We start from the raw sequence: 23,238 nt of genomic DNA, 5'->3' as shown, positions 1-23,238 counted from the left end.
AGGTTGGGGACACATCATTTTAATATGAGATGTCTTGAAAAAAATTAAGGTGGAAGCTATGAATGAATAGGGAAGTTGATGAGGGGAGGCAATTTCCAAATTAGTGATCTCTTGAGAGTACATGGAACATTCTAATGTAAGGTTTCAACTAACTCAAGAGTTCTGTATTTACTTATGTACCCAAAGACTACTAGAAAGAAATGGGATCTGTTTGGAAAATTCAAATTAATAACTACCCAAATTAAGTTTAGTTATACTGACACCAGTGGGGTGTGTGTGTGTGTGTGTGTGTGTGTGTGTGTGTGTGTGTGTGTGTGTGTGTGTGTAAGAGAGAGAGAGAGAGAGAGAGAGAGAGAGAGGTCTCTGGACTTAAAACTAATGCAATACACATAGATATTTGATACATATTCGTTGAATTATTGAAATAGATGAAATAATTTTGAATTTTTCTACTTTTGAGATATGAATATCTGTGGTTAATATACATTTTTGTTTATAATGCAGCTTAAGGATAATATTTAGCTGATATTCCATTAGCAAGGAAAACTAATTAAAGCTATGTTAGCATTTGTTTAAATGATAAGCGGGTTTTTTTGTTTGCTTTGTTTGGGGGTCTTACACCTGGCCATACTCAGGGCTTACTGTTGGCTCTGTACTCAAGGATCACTCCAGGCAGGGTTGGGGGTACTATATGTGGTGCAAGAATCAAACCCAGATTAGCCATATTTAAGGCAAGTGCCCTACCCACTGTACTATTTTTTCAGCCAAATGTTCATAGCATTCAATTGTCACTTAAAAACTGATTTACTGAAACATTCACATTACTACTTGTAAATTAAATTTTAAAAATATTTTTGTTTTGTGATGCTATGTGTTTTAAATTTCTAGTTATTTAGTCCCTTCCAACTTTGGAAGCATGAAATACCGTATTTGCCGGCATATAAGACGACTGGGCATATAAGATGCCCCCCTAATTTTGCAGTTAAAACATAGGTTTAGGCTATTCACTGTATCAGACAGAACGTTTCTGTGCTGCAACTGTATGTACCACAGTGAGCCAATCACAACAAGCAAAGGTTCAAAGGTTCTACTGTAATAGACTTCCTCTCTGACTCTGGCCAATCTGAGTAGGCTTTTTACAGTGTAGATTCGGGTCTAAAACATTGTCTAATTTGCATGCATAAAAAGCCTGCTTGGGTTGTCTGAGTTAGAGAGGCATCTGAGCAGCCTTGCAGTAATTGGTACAGGATCGAGTTGGAAAACTCGTTTTGTGGCAATATTCAGACAATTTTTGTTTAGTGGCATATTGAAACATTTTTCGGGATATACTCGGCGTTAGAAGGCGACCCCCGATTTTCGGTTGACTTTTTTTGTTTCAAAAGTCATCTTATATGCTGGAAAATACGGTATATGAACCTCCACAATCAAAATATATAAAGCCAGAAGTCTGTCGGTTAAGATACAATTTAAGCTAAATCACTTTCATATCTTCTCTCTTAAATTAATGTTTTTAATAGATTGACAGTTTATAGAGAAGCTCAGGTTTAACAAAGCTATGATATAGTTATAGCTCAGTATAACTATAACATGGTTATTAACTATTATCAGATACCTAATTATAATTGTAGGATACATGGTATTAATATCTAATCATAATTTAATCATCATATGTGCTTATAGGAGAAACTAAGTAGTTGAATTTTGAGATTTTGAGTTTCTCCAGATAATTTAGTTTTGAAGAATTACCATTTGTAAATTTTATTGAGGTCTGTTGCTTTGGTGACAGTAGTTTTTGAGAATTTCAACATAGCCTCAAAACTCAGCTATATAAAACCAGTGTCAAAAAAAGGAGGGAGAGTGAAGAGTTTGTGGGAGAGGATAGGGCATCAGGGAGAGTGGCAAGAAATACACACTGGGGAAGGTTGTGGTACATCATTTGACTGGAATTCAATAATGAACAACTTTATCTGTGGAAAAAGAAAATTGTATTATGAACAACCCTGTAACCCTGGTGTTTAAATAAAAAATAATAAAAACCCTGCTATATATACATTAAAACTGAAATTATCATATCAAATTACCATTCATTGGCAAGCACTGATAGAGATATGGAAAACTTATCTGTTAGAAATTCTGGAGCTGTCAAGAAATATTATTGTGACGCTAATGAATAAAGTTACTGGTTATATATTTCCTAAGTTCAAGTACTGAATTGAATTGAAAATAATTGTAGTTGTTACATTAGAACTAAGGAGTAATTTACATTCTCCTCTTCTTATAAAAGTTTTCATTCTGATATAAGTCTGATTTTGTCTACTAGATGATAACAGGGACATAGTGCAAAGACCAAAAGCACAGGCTTTGCATACAGGTGCCCTACGTTTGATACCTGGCAGTAGAACCATCTGATCACCTCTGAGTCGCCACCCCATGGTCTGAACAGAAAAAATAAACTTCTAGATGAAAGAGAGTACATTCAACAAAGCTTTTTGATAAGGTTTTCATTTCAAAGTAGATTGTTTATAAAAACCTATAAAAATGGAATAATTTTTAGTCTTTTTATTTTTGTTTTTGCCTCTATGGTAGTGTAGAGGCTTTAAGGCCCCATTAAGTGTGGATTCATTAAGACCACACTGCCTGATGAGGGAGGTTGCCATTTGTGGTGCTAGGGGCTGACCCTGGAGTATCTGCACATAATTCTGCTTCTCCAGCCTTTTGATCTATCTCCCCTTCTTGATCATTTGGAAATGAGAAAAAGGATAATCAGAGGGAATTATTCCTTTATCGTCTATCACTATTCACTCACATCTACACAATACATGATAGGCTTTGATTCAAGTTGTTAGTTTCCAATTAGATTTCAGATACTTGTTTTCAGATGGAGTAATGGTGATGGGGGTACAGCTCAATGGTCTAGTCATTGGGCCCTGGATTTTATCCCTAACACAAGTAAATAAATAAAAGGAAAAAAAGACATTGAATGGAATATGCTTTAGAATGTATTGTATATTTGGCGCCTTAACATGTATACTGTATGGTATACTTTCTAATTTATTTTGTCTGTAAAGGCAATTCTAAATTATGGTTTGGGTGGGGAGAGGAAGTCCTATGGAGATATTACAATCAAAATTTATAGTTGTATTTAAAAATATATATATTTAGGGTCGGGCATGGTGGCACTAGAGGTAAGGTGCCTGCCTTGCCTGCACTAGCCTAGAATGGAACACGGTTCGATCCCCGGTGTCCCATATGGTCCCCCAAGCCAGGAGCGATTTCTGAGCACATAGCCAGAAATAACCCCTGAGTATTACCGAGTGTGGCCCAAAAACCAAATATATATATATTTGAACATCTAGTCATGCACTCCACTTGAATTATCTTTTGGCCTATGGATAGCTTTTTTTTTCTTTTTTAATTTTAAGAAATAGAAAAATTGGGACTGGTGCGATAGCACAGTGGGTAAGTGTTTTCCTTGCATGTACTGACCCAGTTTCGACCCTAGGCATACAATATTTTCTGGAGTAATTTCTGAGTACAGAGCCAGAATTATTCCCTGAGTGCTGCCAGGTGTTGCCTAAAAACCAAAAGAGAGAGAGAGAGAGAGAGAGAGAGAGAGAGAGAGAGAGCCAGGATTATTATACCCTGAGTGCTGAGTGCTGCCAGGTGTTGCCTAAAAACCGAGAGAAAGAGAGAGAGAGAGAGAGAGAGAGAGAGAGAGAGAGAGAGAGAGAGAAGAGAGAGAAGAGAGAGAAGTTAATTGATAAATAGAAGACAAAGAACATCCCAGCAGGGTGTGAGCAATAGTACAGTGGGTAAGGTGCTTATTTTGCACATCAACCTGGGTTTGATAAGTCCCCTTTGCACCATCAAGAGTAATTCCTGAGCACTGAGCCAGGAGTAACCCTGAGTATCTTCTGGTATCACCTAAAAACCAAGAAAGAAACAAAAAACAAATTAAGCAACAAGCAAACTCCCCAGTAGGGAGGAATTAAGTATAAGGACTCAGCTCTCATAGATGTACTTTTTTTTACATGATTTCTGTTAAAATATAGCCAGATGTCTGTACGTTCTATTTAAAAGACATAATAAAATGATAAATCCTTTGCTTTTTATAATTTTATATGATGAAGTTTAGATTGGTTCTGTTTATGTCTGCTTAAAAAAAGTGGTAACCTGTACCTTAATTTTTAATTAGCAATTAATTGAGAATGAATTTCAAAGATATTCTCTCACTTGTTGATTGAAAATAAACTTACTGGAAGGGGAAGAAGGCTCATTTTTCTGTTATCTTTCCTAGGTGACCTGGTTTTTTTGTTTTTGTTTTGTTTTTTTTGTTTTTTTGACTTCTCCTATGGAAGTCTTGAGTTTTTGTCTTTTGGTTAGTTGTTTGTTTCTCAGAATATACATATATATATATACATAGCATTTTTTAATTTTCTTTGAACACCTTATTACATACATGATTGTGTTTGGGTTTCAGTCATGTAAAGAACACCACCCATCACCAGTCCAACATTCCTATCACCAATGTCCCAAATCTCCCTCCTCCCCAACCGACCCCTGCCTGTACTCTAAACAGGCTTTCCATTTCCCTCATACATTTTCATTATTAGGACAGTTCAAAATGGAGTTATTTCTCTAAACTCATCACTCTTTGTGGTGAGCTTCCTTAGGTGAGCTGGAACTTCCAGTTCTTTTCTCTTTTGTGTCTGAAAATTATTGCAAGAATGTCTTTCATTTTTCTTAAAACCCATAGATGAGTGAGACCATTCTGCGTTTTTCTCTCTCTCTCTCTGACTTATTTCACTCAGCATAATAGATTCTGTGTACATCCATGTATAGGAAAATTTCATGACTTCATCTCTCCTGACAGCTGCATAATATTCCATTGTGTATATGTACCCCAGTTTCTTTAGCCATTCGTCTGTTGAAGGGCATCTTGGTTGTTTCCAGAGTCTTGCTATGGTAAATAGTGCTGCAATGAATATAGGTGTAAGGAAAGGGTTTTTGTATTGTATTTTTGTGTTCCTAGGGTACATTCCTAGGAGTGGTATGGCTGGATCATATGGGAGCTCGATTTCCAGTTTTTGGAGGAATCTCCATATCGCTTTCCATAAAGGTTGAACTAGATGGCATTCCCACCAGCAGTGGATAAGAGTTCCTTTCTCTCCACATCCCTGCCAACACTGTTTATTCTCATTCTTTGTGATGTGTGCCATTCTCTGTGGTGTGAGGTGGTATCTCATCGCTGTTTTGATTTGCATCTCCCTGATGACTAGTGATGTGGAGCATTTTTTCATGTGTCTTTTGGCCATTTGTATTTCTTCTTTGTCAAAGTGTCTGTTCATTTCTTCTCCCCATTTTTTGATGGGATTAGATTTTTTTTTCTTGTAAAGTTCTGTCAGTGCCTTGTATATTTTGGAGATTAGCCCTTTATCTGATGGGTATTGGGTGAATAGTTTCTCCTACTCAGTGGGTGGCTCTTGTATCCTGGGCACTATTTCCTTTGAGGTGCAGAAGCTTCTCAGCTTAATATATTCCCATCTGTTAATCTCTGCTTTCACTTGCTTGGAGAGTGCAGTTTCCTCCTTGAATATGCCTGTAGTCTCAATGTCCAGGAATGTTTTGCCTATGTGTTGTTCTATATATCTTATGGTTTTTGGTCTGATATCGAGGTCTTTAATTTATTTGGATTTTACCTTCGTACGTGATGTTAGCTGGGGGTCTAAGTTCAATTTTTTGCAAGTGGTTAGCCAGTTGTGTCAACACCACTTGTTGAAGAGGCTTTCTTTGCTCCATTTAGGATTTCTTGCTCCTTTATCAAAAATTAGGTGATTGTATGTCTGGGGAACATTTTCTAAGTATTCAAGCCTATTCCACTGATCTGAGGGCCTGTCCTTATTCCAATACCATGCTGTTTTGATAACTATTGCTTTGTAGTAAAGTTTAAAGTTGGGGAAAGTAATTCCTCCCATATTCTTTTTCCCAATAATGGCTTTAGCTATTCTAGGGTGTTTATTGTTCCAAACGAATTTCAAAAGTGCCTGATCCACTTCTTTGAAGAATGTCATGGGTATCTTTAGAGGGATCGCAATAAATCTGTATAATGCCTTGGGGAGTATTGCCATTTTGATGAAGTTAATCCTGCTAACCCATGAGCAGGGTATGTGTTTCCATTTCCGCATGTCCTCTCTTATTTCTTGGAGCAGAGTTTTATAGTTTTATTTGTATAGGTCCTTCACACTTTTAGTCAAGTTGATTCCATGATATTTGGGTTTGTGTGGCACTATTGTGGATGGGGTTGTTTTCTTAATGTCCATTTCTTCCTTATTACTATTGGTGTATAGAAAGGTCATTGATTTTTGTGTGTTAATTTTGTAGCCTGCCACCTTGCTATATGAGTCTATTGTTTCTAGAAGCTTTTTGGTAGAGTCTTTAGGGTTTTCTAAGTAGAGTATCGTCATCTGCAAACAATGAGAGCTTAACTTCTTCCTTTCCTATCTGGATTCCCTTGATATCTTTTTCTTGCCTAATCTCTATAGCGAGTACTTCCAGTGCTATGTTGAATAGGAGTGGTGAGAGAGGACAGCCTTGTCTTGTGCCAGAATTTAGAGGGAAGGCTTTTAGTTTTTCTCCATTGAGGATAATATTTGCCACTGGCTTGTGGTAGATGGCTTTAACTATATTGAGAAAGGTTCCTTCCATTCCCATTTTGCTGAGTTTTTATCAAGAATGGGTGTTGGCCCTTATCAAATGCTTTCTCTACATCTATTGATATGATCACGTGGTTTTTATTTTTCTTGTTGTTGATGTTGTGTATTATGTTGATAGATTTACAGATGTTAAGCCATCATTGCATTCCTGGGATAAAACCTACTTGATCATAGTGGATGCTCTTCTTTTTTTTTTTTTTTTTTTTGGTTTTTGGGCCACACCCGTTTGACGCTCAGGGGTTACTCCTGGCTATGTGCTCAGAAATCGCCCCTGGCTTGGGGGGACCATATGGGACGCCGGGGGATCGAACCGCGGTCCTTCCTTGGCTAGCGCTTGCAAGGCAGACACCTTACCTCCAGCGCCACCTACCCGGCCCCGTGGATGCTCTTCTTAATGAGGCATTGAATCCTATTTGCCAGGATTTTGTTGAGGATCTTTGCATCTGCATTCATCAGCGATATTGGTCTGTAATTTTCTTTTTTCATAGCATCTCTGTCTGGTTTAGGTATCAAGGTGATGTTGGCTTCATAAAAGCTATTTGGAAGTGTTTTCATTTGTTCAATTTCATGAAAGAGTCTTGCCAGGATTGGTAGTAGTTCCTCTTGGAAAGTTTGAAAGAATTCATTTGTGAATCCATCTGGGCCTGGGCTTTTGTTTTTGGGCAGACATTTGATTACCATTTTAATTTCATCAATAGTGATGGGGGTATTTAGATATGCTACATCCTCTTCCTTCAACCATGGAAGATTATAAGAGTCCAAGAATTTATCCATTTCTTCCAGGTTCTCATTTTTAGTGGCGTAGAGTTTCTCAAAGTAGTTTCTGATTACCCTTTGAATCTCTGTCATATCAGTAGTGATCTCTCCTTTTTCATTCCTAATATGAGTTATCAAGTTTCTCTCTCTTTCTTTGTTAGTTTTGCCAGTGGTCTATCAATCTTGTTTATTTTTTCAAAGAACCAACTTCTGCTTTCGTTGATCTTTCAGATTGTTGTTTGGGTTTCCACTTCGTTGATTTCTGCTCTCAGCTTTGTTATTTCCTTCTGTCTCCCTATTTTTGGGTCCTTTTGTTGGGCCACTTTCTAGTTATATTAGCTGTGTCATTAAGCTAATCAGGTAAGCTCCTTCTTCCTTCCTGATGTGTGCTTGCAAAGTTATAAATTTTCCTCTCAGTCCTGCTTTTGGTGTGTCCATAAGTTCTGATAGTTTGTGTCTTTATTGTCATTTGTTTCCAGGAACCTTTGATTTCCTCCTTCATTTCATCTCGGACCCAGTGGTTATTGAGTATGAGGCTGTTTAACTTCCAGGTGTTAACGTTTTTCATCTGAGTCCCTTTAGTGTTCACAAATAATTTCAGAGCCTTGTGGTCAGCGAAGGTAGTCTGCAAAATTTCTATCCTCTTGATATTATGGAGGTATGTTTTATGTGCCAGCATGTGGTCTGTCCTGGAGAATGTCCCATGTACATTGGAGAAGAATGTGTATCCAGGTTTCTGGGGATGGAGTGTCCTATATATATCCATTAGGCCTCTTTCTTCCATTTCTCTTTTCAGGTCTATTATATTCTTCTTGGGTTTCAGTCTGGTTGACCTATCCAGTGTTGACAAAGCCGTATTGAGGTCCCCCACAATTATTGTGTTGTTATTGATATTATTTTTCAGATTTGTCAACAGTTGTATTAAATATTTTGCTGGCCCCTCATTCGGTGCATATATGTTTAGGAGAGTTATTTCTTCCTGCTCTACTTACCCTTTGATTAATATAAAATGTCCATCTTTGTCCCTTACAACCTTCCTGAGTATAAAGTTTGCATTATCTGATATTAGTATGGCCACTCCAGCTTTTTTATGGGTGTTGTTTGCTTGGATAATTTATTTTCAGCCTTTTATTTTGAGTCTATGTTTGTTCTGACTATTCAGGTGTGTTTCTTGTAGGCAGCAGAAGGTTGATTTGAGTTTTTTGATTTAGCCACTCTGTGTCTCTTAACTGGTGCATTTAGTCCATTGACGTTGAGAGAAAGAATTGTCCTGGGATTTAATGCCATCTTATATCGAAATTTGGTGTGTCCTTTTGGTTAGTCTTGTCTTAAATTAGGTCTTTCAGTTTTTCTCTTAAGACTGGTTTTGAATCTGTAAAGTTTCTGAGCTGTTTTTTGTCTGTGAAACCATGTATTCTTCCGTCAAACTGGAAAGTGAGTTTTGCTGGTTACAGTATTCTAGGTGAAGCATTCATTTCATTCAGTCTTGTCACAATATCCCACCACTCCTTTCTGGCATTGAGTGTTTCTGGTGACAGGTCTGCTGTAAATCTCAAGGATGCTCACTTGAACGTAATTTCCCTTTTGATCTTGCTGTTTTCAGAATTCTGTCTCTATCTGTGGGATTCGTCATTGTGACTAGGATGTGTCTTGGGGTGGTTTTTCTGGGGTCTCTTTTGGTTTGTACTCTTCGAGCATGCAGGATTTGATCACATATATTCTTTAGGTCTGGAAGTTTCTCTTTAATGATGTTCTGGACTGTTGATTCTTCCTGGAAATTTTCTTCCTGGGTCTCTGGGACTCCAATGATTCTTAAGTTGTTTCTGTTGAGCTTATCATAGACTTCTATTTTCATCTGTTCCCATTCTTTGACTAATTTTCCATTGTCTGTTCATTTGCTTTAAGTTTTTTTTCCAAATCTCTCCTGCTGTATGGAATTGTTATGTATCTCTATCTTCCACAGCACCAAGTCTATTCTCAGCTTCTGATACCCTGTCCAGAGCTTATCCATTTTGTCATTCACTTCGTTTACTGAGTTTTTCAGGCCTGTGTAGTTGACATGTTATTTCAGTTTGGAGTTTTGTGATTTCTGTCTTCCTATTTCTCTTGATTCTTATTAGTGTTCTGTTCAACTTGATCCATGGTTTTTTTTTGAGTTCCTTGAGCATCTTCCATATTGCTAGTCTAAAGTCTTTATCTGAGAGGTTGATTAGTTGGTTGGTCATTATTGGGTCATCAGAATTGTCATCTTCATTCTCTATGTCTGATGCTGGCCTGCGTTGTTTCCCCATTGTCCACACTTGTATTGTGGTTTTTCTACGTGTTGTGGTATTCATTGGCTAAATGATGCAGGCAGAACACTCCTCTGGCATTCGCCCTTTCTGGATGGGTCCACATGCCTCCAAGGGGAGGGGAGTCCTCCGTGGATGAAGCCCTCACAAATCTTAGGCCTGAGCACACAGCAGAGAAGACAGTCTGGAGAGAAATGCTGAGCTTCAGTGATCCAGCACAGTTCTTAGTGTGATTTTTTTTCTTCTTGTTTGCGATGGTGTTCTTTTCTTAGAAAGAGCGCAGGGCTGTGTAGCGAAGCGGAGCCAAAGTGGCTCTGCTGGAGCCTCTTTCTCGGCCCACTCCCAAGAGTTTCACGCAACAGGATAGTAGACAGACGACACACAGGCAGCACTCAACAATTTTTCACAGTCAGGCCTCACTGGGCAGGCGTAGTTTTGTGGATTTCTGATATATAGCATTTTTATATATTTATATAGTATTTGTGGAAAATCTCTGAACATTAGAACTACTATTGAATATTACAGTTAGAAATTATACATAAAGTCCTAGAAATAAGTACCCATTTGCATCCTAAAAAATAAGTATTCTCATTAAAAATTTGGGGGGGGCATACCTTGTGACGCTCAGGGGTACTCCTGGCTATGCGCTCAGAAAGCGCTCCTGGCTTGGGGGACCATATAGGATGCCCGGAGATCGAACCGTGGTTTGTTCTAGACTAGTGCTGGCAAGGCAGACGCCTTGTCGCTCCATGCCACCGCTCCGGCCCCTAAAATATTTTAAGGGACAGTTGTGAAGGCCAATATAAACCTCAAATGACTCTCTCTTCTGAGTTCTCCCCCATTTCAGTCTCCTTTCAGTTATTCTTATTCCTATTACTGAGTATGTTCAAATGACTCACTCCCAGTGACTGCCTCTGGCTGATCTTTGATGGTGTTTGCACATATATTAGGAAAAATGAAATACTTAAGTGTTATTAAGAAAGGGGAATGCTGCCAAAATCTCTTTAAAATTTGTAGGAGCTGAGTTCACTGCGCAGAGCTGAATAATCATTTTTGACTTTCCTTTTAGATTTGAGCCAAGTACTGCTTTTCATGGAACTTCATAGCCAAAGTAACAGAATCGTATTTGTTTGACTAATGCTATGAAAGATCATGGTGATCAAATAGTCTATGTTGGAAACTTTAAAAAAGTATTTTTTAATAATTGAAATTATAATTTATGAAATTTTAATTCTAAACACATTTGCATCATCTACTAAACTAAAAGTTTGACGAAAATAAAATAAGAAATCTATGGCCAATTACTTAGAAGGCAGTTGCTAGTTAACCTTTCTTACTTATTTTTCTAATTTCTTTTTATGTGTGTGTGGTGTGTGTGTGTGTGTGTGTGTCGTGTGTGTGTGTGTGTGTGTGTGTGTGCTGTGTGTGTGTGGATTTTGGGTCACACCCGGCAGTGGCTCAGGGGTTATTCCTGGCTCCAGGCTCAGGAAATTGCTCCTGGCAGAAAGACTCTTGTGGGTTAGATTGTGTATAGAGCATTCTTAAAAACAATCATAGTTTTTCAAGTCCAGTAAACTAAGTGATATGCTAATAGGCAGTATAAGAGTAGTCTATACCATGAAATATTGTCTAGCACGTCTTGAACATTCAGTTTTCTTTCCCTAAAAGCAATCTAAAATTATGAGCATTATGGTAAAATGGTGAACTACCTACAATTGTAAAACAGATTACCAATAACATATTCAATGAATGAGCTATGTAACAGTTCATGGGCATGCAGTTTCAATTCCATTGCTATCTGTGGACATAAATGCTAGATTTTATTATCAAGCATAATCAGGCAGAAAATGAATAGATTAGAATTTTTGTCCTGACATTATCATAATGAGCCCTTTCTTCTGAGTCTATTATCCACTGACATTTAAGGAAACTATTGACAGGAAGGGCTATTGTGCCATTATATTGTGTAGGATTGTTGTTACAATTGGGGATTTGGTTGTGTAATTGCTCTTTGAGTAGCTCATTTAGGGTTGGTTGGGTAGTGCAAAATTGCGAGTTCTTTCTTGTCTGAGAATGTTTTTAATCCCCCCTCCCATAGTGGACTCTATGTTGAAAATTTGTTTCTGGGGTGCTAGAGAGATAGCATGGAAGTAAGGGTGTTTGCCTTGCATCCATAAGGACAGTGGTTCGAATCCCGGCATCTCATATGGTCCCCTGAGCCTGCCAGGAGCGATTTCTGAGTATAGAGCCAGGAGTAACCCCTGAGTGCAGCCGGATGTGACCCAAAAACAACAAACAAAAAAAAAAGTTTCTTTTTTTTTTTGTAGTTTGAATATGTCATTCCACTCTTTTCTTGCCTGCATTGTTTCAAATGGGATATCTGGTTTGATTCTTATGTTATTTCCTTTATACTCGAGGTTTTTTTTTTTTTTTCCCTTACTGCTTTAAAGAGACAATCTCTTTCTTTGTGTTTTTGCCATTTGGATTCCTAAATGTCTTGGTGTTGTTCTGTTATGGTCTATTTTGTTTGGCACTCTTTTGCCTCTTGGATATGTAGAGAACCTCTTTCCTGAGTGTAGGGAAGTTCTCTCCTATTATCTCCCTCACTACTTGCTCTTCCCCTTTTCCCATTTTCTTCCCCTTCTGGAATTTCTATAATTCGGAGATTATTTCTCCTGACTTTGTTTATTAAGTACCTTATTTTTTCTTCCAGGGTTTTGTGTCTCCTTTCTCTTTCTGACTTCTTTATCCAGGCTGGGCTTGTAATTTGTCGTTAAGTTTCTCAAATGATACTAAGCTAGAACAGATAGGACTAGAATAGAAAATTCCCAGAGTGGCAAGTATATAGTTAGATGAAACAATTACAACAATCGTTGATATACATTCTTTTGTTCTGGGTTAAAAGGTATTAAGAGAAAAGAAAAGAAAAATAAAACCAGTACTCTTGAAATTCTCATATAAATGTACAAGTTAACATATACATTAATGTGTATTGCATTATACCTGTAATAGAAAGTTGTTATTTTCCCCAAATTGGGAAAAATGTGATAGGGTCATACAGTTGGTTGCTATATAATAAAAGTCACCATGAATAAACTAGGGGTTTGTATATTAACATCTATAAATCATAAACATAGTACTGATGTAATTGATGTATAATTGAATGATGATATTACAATGTCTTTCATCTTTAAAGTGTATTCCCACAATGTCATTATGACATTGTTTAGTATTAATAAAAATGTGGAAGCAAGTCTAGAAAGGACAGAATAAATTGACCACGGTATGAACCAGCTGGGAACAAGTTCATAAGAGAGGAGTATTAAAGGAGTTGCTTCTGTTATTTATTATTTACTTCTTACTTTTTTTTTTTATTTACTTGGGGTCCCTACCAAGTAGTGATTAGTGATCTCGTCGGGACTTAGCAGTGTCTCAAAACGGGTTGCCCAAACACTCAGGGCCCAAGTGCATGCAGCGGTCCCTCTGATCCCTGAGCTGTGTCACTGCGACCTTTCTAGTTGTTTTTTGGCGGGTGGGAGTGGGTGTTCTTTTTGGCTTCCATGCAGCTATGATTAGAGCTTATTCCTGACTCAGTGCTCAGAGATCACTCCTGGTTGGGACATGGGACAATATGGGGGTGTGCTGGGATTGAACCCCAGGTCAGTAGGTAAAGGCCCTACCCACTGTACTGCTCCTTCTGGTCCTTTTTTTGATAATATCCAGATAGTAATTGTCTGGAGCTTTCTCTATTGTCTAGTTTCTTCTTCCATATGCTGAGACTTTAATGGAGAATACTTAGTGGAAAACAAACAGATCCTGTTGAAGAAACATTTTTCGGATTAGCTTGTCTGAGTTCATAAGTCAATTGGTAATCCAATTACTGTATTCAGAGCAGTTGAAAGGAATCATGAGGCCACTCCAATTGATCATGTTCCCACCCTCTTGGATTTTTCTTTTGTTTTTAATGTCCAGATGAATGAATTCTATTAATTGTTGATTCTATCACCTCCCCCTTGACTCTGACCAACAATAAGTCAGGCTTCCATCTTCAAGAAACTGATTTTTCAGTTCTTGATTCTTATTTTCAGCAATTTTCTCAGTACTTAGGGCCTCTGTTCCCATCTTAATCATTTGCAAGATTTTTAGTGAAGTGTAGACAGTCTATCGTCCCACATAAATATGTTGATTAGAGTTTTAATTAAAGATGGTCTACATCAGGGGTGGGCGAACAGGATTTTTACCCTCACTCAAAATGGCAAAATGCATATATGTGTTTAATATATTTATTGTTAAAATGTTATACTTCTGTGTGAGTGTTTGTCTTTTTTGGCAGGTCACTGCGTGGTATGGCCTCTGACTCTCACAGTTTAAAATGTTGGCTCTTTGTGTCGAACTTGTTTGCCCACCCACTGGTCTACATTCTCTCTCAGAAATCTGGTTTTTTTCTTTGTAGTCATGTGTTTTATTTCAAAAACAACTTGATTTTTTTATCATTGTTTTATTGTTTGTTTTAAGTGATTTTGTAAGGAATGTCCTTTGAGGAGGAATGTTACTTTTAAATGTTACGAGACAGGAGCTGAAGAGATAGCATAGAGGTAGGGCATTTGCCTTGCATGCAGAAGACAGTGATTCGGTGGTTCGAATCCCGGCATCCCATATGGTCCCTCCGAGCCAGGAGCAATTTCTGAGCGCAGAGCCAGGAGTAACCCCTGAGAGTCACCAGGTGTGGTCCAAAAACCAAATTAATAAAGGCTTGGGACTATTTAAATCTGTACATGAGCTGTGCAGAGGGGGAGATCTCAGCACTGTATTGAACCCCTGAGCATCACCTTATATAGTTGTGGTGGGCACCCAAAGATCACCAATTTCAACACTAATGGATCTGAATCCCTTTCCTTAAAAAATTATTAATACATATAAAAATGTCCAACTGCTGGGTCCAGGGCAATAGCACAGCAGGTAGGGTATTTGCCTTGCATGAGGCTCTCCTAGGTTCAATTTCTCAGCATCCCATATGGTCCCCAAGCCCGTCAGGGAGTAATTTCTGAGCACAAAGCCAGCAGTAACCCCTTAATGGTGCTGGGTGTGACCCAAAAATACAAACCAAAAAAAAGTCCAATTGTGTATAAAAAGTTTATTCATTTAAAATCGTAAGCAGTATGTGACTGAATGATAGCCACAGCAGGGTAGGGCATTTGCCTTGCATGTGGCCCGACCTGGGTTTAATCCCTTATCCCATATGGTCTTTTGAGCCTGCCAGGAGGAGATTTCTGAGTGCAGAACTAGGAGTAAACCCTAACCACCACCAGGTGTGGCCCAAAAAAACAAACTAAAACAATGTACTAAAAATTTAAAGCAGGTTTTATTTCATTACCATTTTCCCATCTAAATGTCTCTCAGTCTTATATCCAGATGCAGAATGTATGATTATAGAAGCTTGAAACAAAAAACTAAAGTATGTTAAAGCCATGAAATAATAATATATCCAAAATAAATTTCTGATAATATGAACCTTTTCTAGGTAAGTGATTTTTTGCATATAAGCTTAGATCTTTTTTTTTAATTATCTTTATTTAAACACCTTGATTGCAAATATAATTGCTAGCTGTATGATACCAGTCATGTAAAGAACACCCCCCCTTCACCAGTGCAGGATTCCAACCACCAATTTCCCAGATCTACCCTACTCGCCACCCCCACCCACACCTGTCTTAAGACAGCTTTCTCTTTTTCCCTCATTCATTCATATTGTTATGATAGTTTTCAGTGTAGTTATTTCTCTAAACTGCACTTATCATTCTATGTGGTGAGCTTCATGTCATTAGCTGCACCTACATGGGAAGATGGGGGGAAGTAAGTGTTGGGACTGAGGAAGTAAAATATTAGAAATGAGCTTTGTAGGGCAGTATCAGGTCACAATACAAGATGGATATATAGGATATAATATGCATACAATGGCTATTCAATAGGAAAAACCAAGGAGAAAAAATTTCCACTGACTGGCCCAATGTAAACCAGTGCGATAATTGGCTGGTCCGCCCTCCTCCCAAAGCCGCATTCCCATTTAGTGTAGGGGGAGACAGGAAGAAAGCCTGTTTATCCCTTAAAGAGTTCCACCTAGACCGGCCGTCACAGGGAAGCGACTGAAGTCCAAGGGGGAGAAAAACCCTATACCTGGCAAGATCTGGTCTCCAGAATCATTGACGATATCGGAAGCCAGTATGTCTGCCCCGCTCCTCCTCCCCATCAGCACCTTCCCCCTGGAGTACGGAGGGAGGGGGGAACCTGAGGACCACTAAGAGTCCACCTGAACCCACTTCTGGCCATCTGAGCTGGCACCCAGGGAAGGCCTGGAGTCAGGGGAAAAAGACAAGGATGGCTGGGGGCCTGCCAAGCCTCCCAGCTCTCCCCAGGCTAGGGAGAAAGGCTCTGGTATGGGGCCTCCCCAAACCCCATACCTGGCAAGAGCTGGTCTCCAGAATCAAAGAGGAAACCAGAAGGCAGATGTCTGCCCGCCCTCCTCCCCATGCACCTCCCCCCTGGAGTATGGAGGGACGGGGGAACATGAGGACCACTAAGAGTCCACCTGAATCCACTTCTGGCCATCTGAGCTGGCACCGAGGGAAAGATCTTAATTTTAGCTTTTTGTTTAGGGATCCTCACAAGCTCGAGGGACCATATGTGGTACCAGTCTTTGAACCCAGGTTGGTCACATGCAGGGCACCTGATTACTGTCACTTTGGCTCTGCTTTTTCTTTGTTTCTTTCTTCCTTTATTATTATTTTTTTAGATAAAACCTATATTTGGTCTGGAGAAATTGTATAGTGGATAGAACACTTAATCTGGAGAAATAGTACAGTGGATAGAACACTTGTTTTCTATGCCTTCAGTTCATGTTTGATTTCTGGTATCCTAAATGGTCTCCCAAGCACCAACAGGAGTAATTCCTGAGTGAAATGTCCCTGAGCACTGCTGGGTTTGGCCTAAAAAAACAAAACTAAACAAAAATCTGAAAATAAATAAGTAGAACCTATATTGGTGGCTCGTTTACTTAGTCTTGATAGTGGAAAGTAGCACCAGGGTCCTGTGTGTTCCTGACCTGCTTCCAGCACTTGCTGGAAGGCTAGTTGATGGACAAGGTTCAGCTTGGCTATCAAGATCTGCCCATTGTCATTGCCATGGCATCTTCTTCTCCTCGCCTTTTATTTATTTTGCAAAAATATACTGTATGTATTTTATATATATATATATATATGTACATATAATTTTACATTTTTATGACATCTAATGATTCAAACTTGATAGGACAACACTTTTTGACTTAGTTCATTTCCGTTGATTCCACCTGAAATGGCTTTTGTGTATTTGGGCTTCTTTTTGGGGGGTTGAGCCACAGCTTTGCTTCGTCTTAGGAGGGTGTTACGTTTCGGCTCTGAGTGCTCAAGAATCTTTTTTTTTTTTTCTTGGTTTTCTTTGGGTCACACCCGGTGACGCTCAGGCGGTTACTTCTGCCTTGTCTTCTCAGAAATCATTCCTGGGTGGGGACCTTATGGGACATACCGGGGATCGATACCTCGGCTTTCTTAGGTCAGTGTGTGGAGTGCAAACGTCCTACCACATTGTGCAACCACTCTGGCCCCAGGGAGTCATTCTTGAGATGGGGACTCTGGGAAATGAATATGTCCCTACTAACTAGAGTCTTCTATTATATTTCCTCAAGAATTTAGATTTTTTTAAATAGCAAAACAGGACATTGACAAGCCATATTGGGACGTTCTTTTGTTCTATTTGGAGTAGTCATATTCTCAGAAAAAAACAAGTAATACATCTTTTCCCCTATCCCCTCCTTCTTTTTTTCTTCTCTAGTGATTAGGACAACTAAATAATTGAAGACTAAGTAAAAACAATAAATTCTTAGGGGCCAGAGCTATAGTGCAACGGTAGGGCATTTGCCTTGCACGGGACTAACTCACACGGACCTCTGCTCAATTCTCCCGGTGTCACATATGGGTCCCCCAAGCCGGAGCAATTTCTCAGCCTATAGCCAGGAGTAACCCCTGAGCATTAACCGGGGTGTGGCCCAAAATCTCCCCCCCCCCCAAAAATAGATTCTAAATATTTTACATTGTAATTTTGGGTTTGCCATGGGGTATTATTTTAAATATTTTATTACCATAGTATATGAAATCTAGTCCCACTTATTTTTGTTTTAGTTTATTATCACTTTTTGTGGATAAATGTCTAGTTTTTAATATCTGCTTTTTTCTCGTTCCTCTTTTTTGCATGATCATTATTTTTTCTCATATAAAAACATTTTAAACTTCAAGTTAAACTTTCAACAAACTTATTGGGGCTGGAGCAGTAGCACTTACCTTGCATGCGTTGACCCTCTTTTGAATTCCCAGCATCCCATTGGTCACCCTGAGCCCACCAGGAGTAATTCCTTAGTACAGAACCAGTAGGTAACCCATGAGTGCGGGATATGGCACAAAAACAAAGCAAAAGCAAAAAAAAAAAAAATTTTCAGCAAACTTTAAATATGTCTTCTTAAAATTTGGGTGGGGGGGGTGGCGGATTTTTGTTTTGCTTTTGAGTCAGCGACACCCGGAGTAGTGATCAGGGGTTACTCATGGCTCTACAACTCAGACATCGCTTCTGGCAGGTTTGGGGGACTATATGGGGATGTCGGGATTCGAACCCACCCAACCTTCTGCTTGCAAGGCAAATGCCTTAGGTTCTTGGGTCGGCTGCTTGCAAGGCAAATGCCACTGTGCTATCTCTCTGGCCCCCTTCTTAAAATAATTTTATGTGGGGCAACCTAGGGTATAAGTCTGTGGTAAAATATATACCGTTCATGAAGTAGACACTGGTTTGATCTGCAACACACACACACATACACACACAAAACCTGTTGGCATTATTATTTGGTGAAACTCAGTTTAATTGATTTTGAATGTTTAAATTACTAAATTGTGTGGTTAATATTATACAAAAAATTTTCGTCTAACAATTTAAATCATGTTGGGGCCGGGCGGTGGCGCTAAAGGGTAAGGTGCCTGCCTTGCCTGCGCTAGCCTCGGACGGACCGCGGGTTCGATCCCCCTGCATCCCAGATGGTCCCCCAAGCCAGGGGCAATTTCTGAGCACATAGCCAGGAGTAACCCCTGAGCGTCACAGGGTGTGGGCAAAAAAGAAAAAAAAAAAAAAAAAAAAAAAAAAAAAAAAAACAATTTAATCATGTTTGAGTTTGAGTTTATGGTTTTTTATATATTTGTTTTTTAGCATTCCATATTGGAAGAAGAAATCTCTATAGATGAAGAAAATGCCTTTGTTTAGTAAATCACAACACAAAAATTCCAGCAGGAAATTGTGAAAACTTCTGAAAGATAATATGCCATTTTGGAAAAACAAGACAAAAAGACAGACAAGGTAATGAGCTAAAATAATAACTTTTATTTTTAAATCATGTATTTTAAGACCGAATCTTAGTGCAAAAGCTTAACAAAAAATTCCAAATATGTATATGATAGAACAGTAGTATCTCTTTAAATACATTTAAATTTATTCCAGTTTATTAACTGTAATTTTGTCTGTTGTCCTTGAACTGTAGGTTATGAACTGCCAAACTCTGACCATCTTGAATCTCCCTATAGAACTTAGAATCTCTAAGGGGTTATGCTAGTAGTCAACATTATATTTTCAGGAAGTAGGAAAAGCTTTAAGAGTCAGCTGATAACTTCAGTGCAAATGTAATTTTTCCCATTGTTTCAAGGTCCTAATAAGTAGGAATTCCTCAGAGGAAGAATCTTTTAATAGTTCAGTTCTTCCTGCAAAGGGACAATTGAATCATACATTTTCAGTTTGTCAACCAAAGGACTATTTATGGAAAGAGACAAAAGTACTATCCCTTCCCCACTTCCTTCTTCTTCCTTCCTTCCTTCCTCCTTCCTTCCTTCCTTCCTTCCTTCCTTCCTTCCTTCCTTCCTTCCTTCCTTCCTTCCTTCCTTCCTTCCTTCCTTCCTTTCTTTCTTCTCTTTCTCTCTCTTTCTCTCTTTTCTCTCTTTCTCTCTTTCTCTCTCTTCTTTCTTTCTTTCTTCTTTCTTCTTTCTTTCTTTCTTTCTTCTTTCTTTCTTTCTTTCTTTCTTTCTTTCTTTCTTTCTTTCTTTCTTCTTTCTTTTTCTTTTTCTTTCTTTCTTTTTCTTTCTTTCTTCTTTCTTCTCTTTCTTTTTTCTTTCTTGCTTCTTGCTTTCTTTCTTTCTTCTTTCTTTCTTTTCTCTCTTGCTTTCTTTTTTCTTTCTTTCTTTCTTTCTTCTTTCTTTCTTTTCTTTCTTTCTTTCTTCTTTCTTTTCTTTCTTCTTTCTTGCTTTCTTGCTTTCTTGCTTTCTTTTTCTTTCTTTCTTGCTTTCTTCCTTCTTGCTTGCTTGTCTTTCTTTTCTTTCCCTTTCTATTTTATTTATTACTTTTTGGTTTTTTGAGCCACACCCGGCAGCTCTCAGGGGCTACTCTTGGCTCTACGTTCAGAAATCGCCCCCGGCAGGCTTGGGGGACCATATGGGATGCCGGAATTCGAACCACCATCCTTCTGCATGCAAGCAAACGCCTTACCGCTGTGCTATCTCTCCGGCCCCCCTTTCCCTTTCCTTCTTTTTCATCACCCCTTCTCTATTTTTCTCTGCCTTCTTCCCCTCCTCTTTACTTTTGTTTCTCTTCCTTCTCTTCCTTGTTTTCCCTCCTCCCTTTCTTTCTCTTCCTCATCTTCCTCCACATACCCCCCATGCCCATTATTTATGTTTTTGGTAATGGGTCCTTAAAATTTAAAAAAAAAAGCATTCACTTGATCTTTTCTTCTTTCTGTCTTTCCTTTTTCTTCTGTCATTTATAAAATAACTGTTTTGTTTTTGCTTATAGTTTAAAATTTTTTATTTCTCTCAACTATTTGCATATGTATGGTCATTAGGCTTCAGAAGAAGTGTCAAAATCACTGCAAGCAATGAAAGAAATTCTTTGTGGTACGAATGAAAAGGAACCCCCAACAGAAGTGGTAGCTCAGCTGGCACAAGAGCTCTACAATAGCGGCCTCCTCGTGACCCTCATAGCTGACCTCCAGCTGATAGACTTTGAGGTAAACTGTCTATATAAAGATGATGTCACTACTTTAGTTGCTTAATATCTAGACTCAGTATTTGACTTATATTTTTATATTAATTTAAAAAATTAATTTTGTACGGAGATGTCAAAATCATTTTAATCTCTTTTTAATTTTATTTTTTGAAACCATTGTGATTTACAAATCCTTCTTAGTTGGGTTTCAGACATACAATGAATCAGTTCCAATCCCATCACCAGTGTCGACCTCTCTCTACCAAATTCCCAAGTCCATCCCATCCACTACCCACTGGACCTCAGCCTGCCAGTATAACAGGTCTAATTTAAGTTTAGATTGTTAAAGTTTGCATCTCTTAATTCCATTGTTTGTTGACTTTTGCTTAGATATTTAGTTCTATCTATTTTTGTAGTTCAGTCTTGCATGGTCATGTATGGTTATTGTGACAAATAATAACAAGAACAATAATAATCATATCACTTTAGAAAATTTCATAAAATACCATCATCCATTTGATTATTCATTCCATTTATACTTTTTGTTTTTCAGTCATACCCTGTGGTTCTTAAATGCTATTTTGGTCCCTTTGCTTGGGGTGAAGGGGTCACTCTTGGTGATGTAGAGGTATAGGACACAGGCATGCAAAACTTAAACATGTGTTCAGTTATATTGAGTCATCTTTTCTGGCCCCTCGTGTAATTTTTCTTTTTTCTTTTTTTTTCTTTTTCTTTCTTTCTTTCTTTCTTTTTCTTTCTTTCTTTCTTTCTTTCTTTCTTTCCTTTCTCTTTCTTTTTTCTTTCTTTCGCTCTTCTTTCTTCTTCTGTTCTTTCTTCTTTCAAATCATTCTTTCTTTCTTTTCTTTCTTCCTTTCTTTCTTCCTTCCTTCCTTCCTCTCTTCCTATTCATCTTCCCTTCCTTCCATTACCTTCCTTCCTTCCTCCTTCCTTCCTTCCTTCCTTCCTTCCCTTCCATTCCTTCCTATCCCTTCCTTTCCCTCCCTCTCCATCCCCTCCCCTCCCTCCCTCCCTCCGCTCCCCTCCCTTCCCATTCCCTCCATCTCCACCCTCCCTCCCTTTTCCTTTTTTTTTTTTTTTTTTTGGTGTTAGGGTCTACACGCGCAGACAATGCTCCTAGGGTCACTCCATGGCTGTTGTGCTCAGAATATGGCCCTTAGCAGGGACTCTATTGGGGATGCCGGAATTTAAACCATCGTCTGTCCCTGGATAGGCCTGCATGCAAGGCAATACGCCCATCCCACTAGTGCTATTTCTGCTGCCCCCCTCATCTAATTTTCAAAGCAATCTTAGTGAGGCCAGACAGGGAACTTATTATACTGAACGCATACTTCGCATACAGGCCTGAGTTCAACACTGAGATTGATTTTCAAACACATAACCAGGAGTATTCTTCAGGAACGTCCAGGTGTGGCCCCAAAACCAAAACAAAATTAAAAAACAACCAAAACTTCCATAGTTTGTACTGCTTTTAGCCTCATTTTATAGATCAAGAACTTGAGTTCAATGTCGGCATGGTAATTTGCCTCAAATCATTCTGTAGCTAAAATTCTAAAGTAGAAATTAAAACAGAAAAACAAAAACTACCCATCTTCCAATTCTGTTTTTTTAATTTATTATATTGGTATTTTAAGATATTAAATGATTGAAGTACAGTATTTATCTCATTTTAAAAGTAATTAAAAGGGTACAGGGTTAGGGCACTTGCCTTGCACACAGCCAACCCAGGTTCAATCTCCAGAATACCATATGATTCCCCAAGCACAGCCAGGATTCCTATGTGCAGAACCATGAGTAATTCATGAGCACCTCTGGGTATGGCCCAAGCCCACCACCCCCAAAGAAAGTAAGTATAGCTAATTTATAAATGAAACCAAAACAGAAAGCATGAATGCAAGAAACATAAAATAAGCAATTTTTTAAAAAATTAAAACATTGGACTTAGGTCATAACTTTTCAGTTAAAGTCTTTCCAGTAAGGCAGGTTTGAATTTTTACTATTTCAGAGATAGTAAATGTCTTTGGGGGCTGGAGATAGCATGGAGGTAGGGCGTTTGCTTTGCATGCAGAAGGATGGTGGTTCGAATCCCAGCATTCCATATGGTCCCCTGATCCTACCAGGAGTGATTTCTGAGCACAAAGCTGGGAGTAACCCCTGAGTGCTGGCGGGTGTGACCCAAAAAAACAAAACAAACAAACAAACAAACAAAAATGTCTTTGATTTTTTTTTTTTGGTTGGGTTTCAGCAATCAGACTTTTGTTGTTGTTGTTGTTGTTTAGGTTTGGTTTTGGGTCACACCCGGTGGTGCTCAGGGGGTTACTCCTAGCTCTTCGCTCAGAAATTGCTCTTGGTAGGCTAGG

General features: G+C 38.6%; 1 protein-coding gene across 1 annotated transcript in view; it reads left to right on the top strand.

Annotated features, from left to right (window-relative positions):
* Positions 1–23,238, top strand: part of CAB39L (calcium binding protein 39 like) — a 108,898-nt gene that overhangs the window by 51,976 nt on the left and 33,684 nt on the right. Inside the window, exons 3-4 of the mRNA XM_049778834.1 lie at positions 19,043–19,189; positions 20,718–20,882. Of these exons, the coding sequence (XP_049634791.1) occupies positions 20,751–20,882 (132 nt within the window). The 5' untranslated portion in view covers positions 19,043–19,189; positions 20,718–20,750. The remainder of the gene's footprint in view (positions 1–19,042; positions 19,190–20,717; positions 20,883–23,238) is intronic.

Source organism: Suncus etruscus, chromosome 8 (genome assembly GCF_024139225.1).
Source record: "Suncus etruscus isolate mSunEtr1 chromosome 8, mSunEtr1.pri.cur, whole genome shotgun sequence".
Lineage (NCBI taxonomy): Eukaryota > Metazoa > Chordata > Mammalia > Eulipotyphla > Soricidae > Suncus > Suncus etruscus.
Note: the sequence above shows the minus strand (reverse complement) of the source record. Positions and strands in the feature narration are given on the sequence as shown.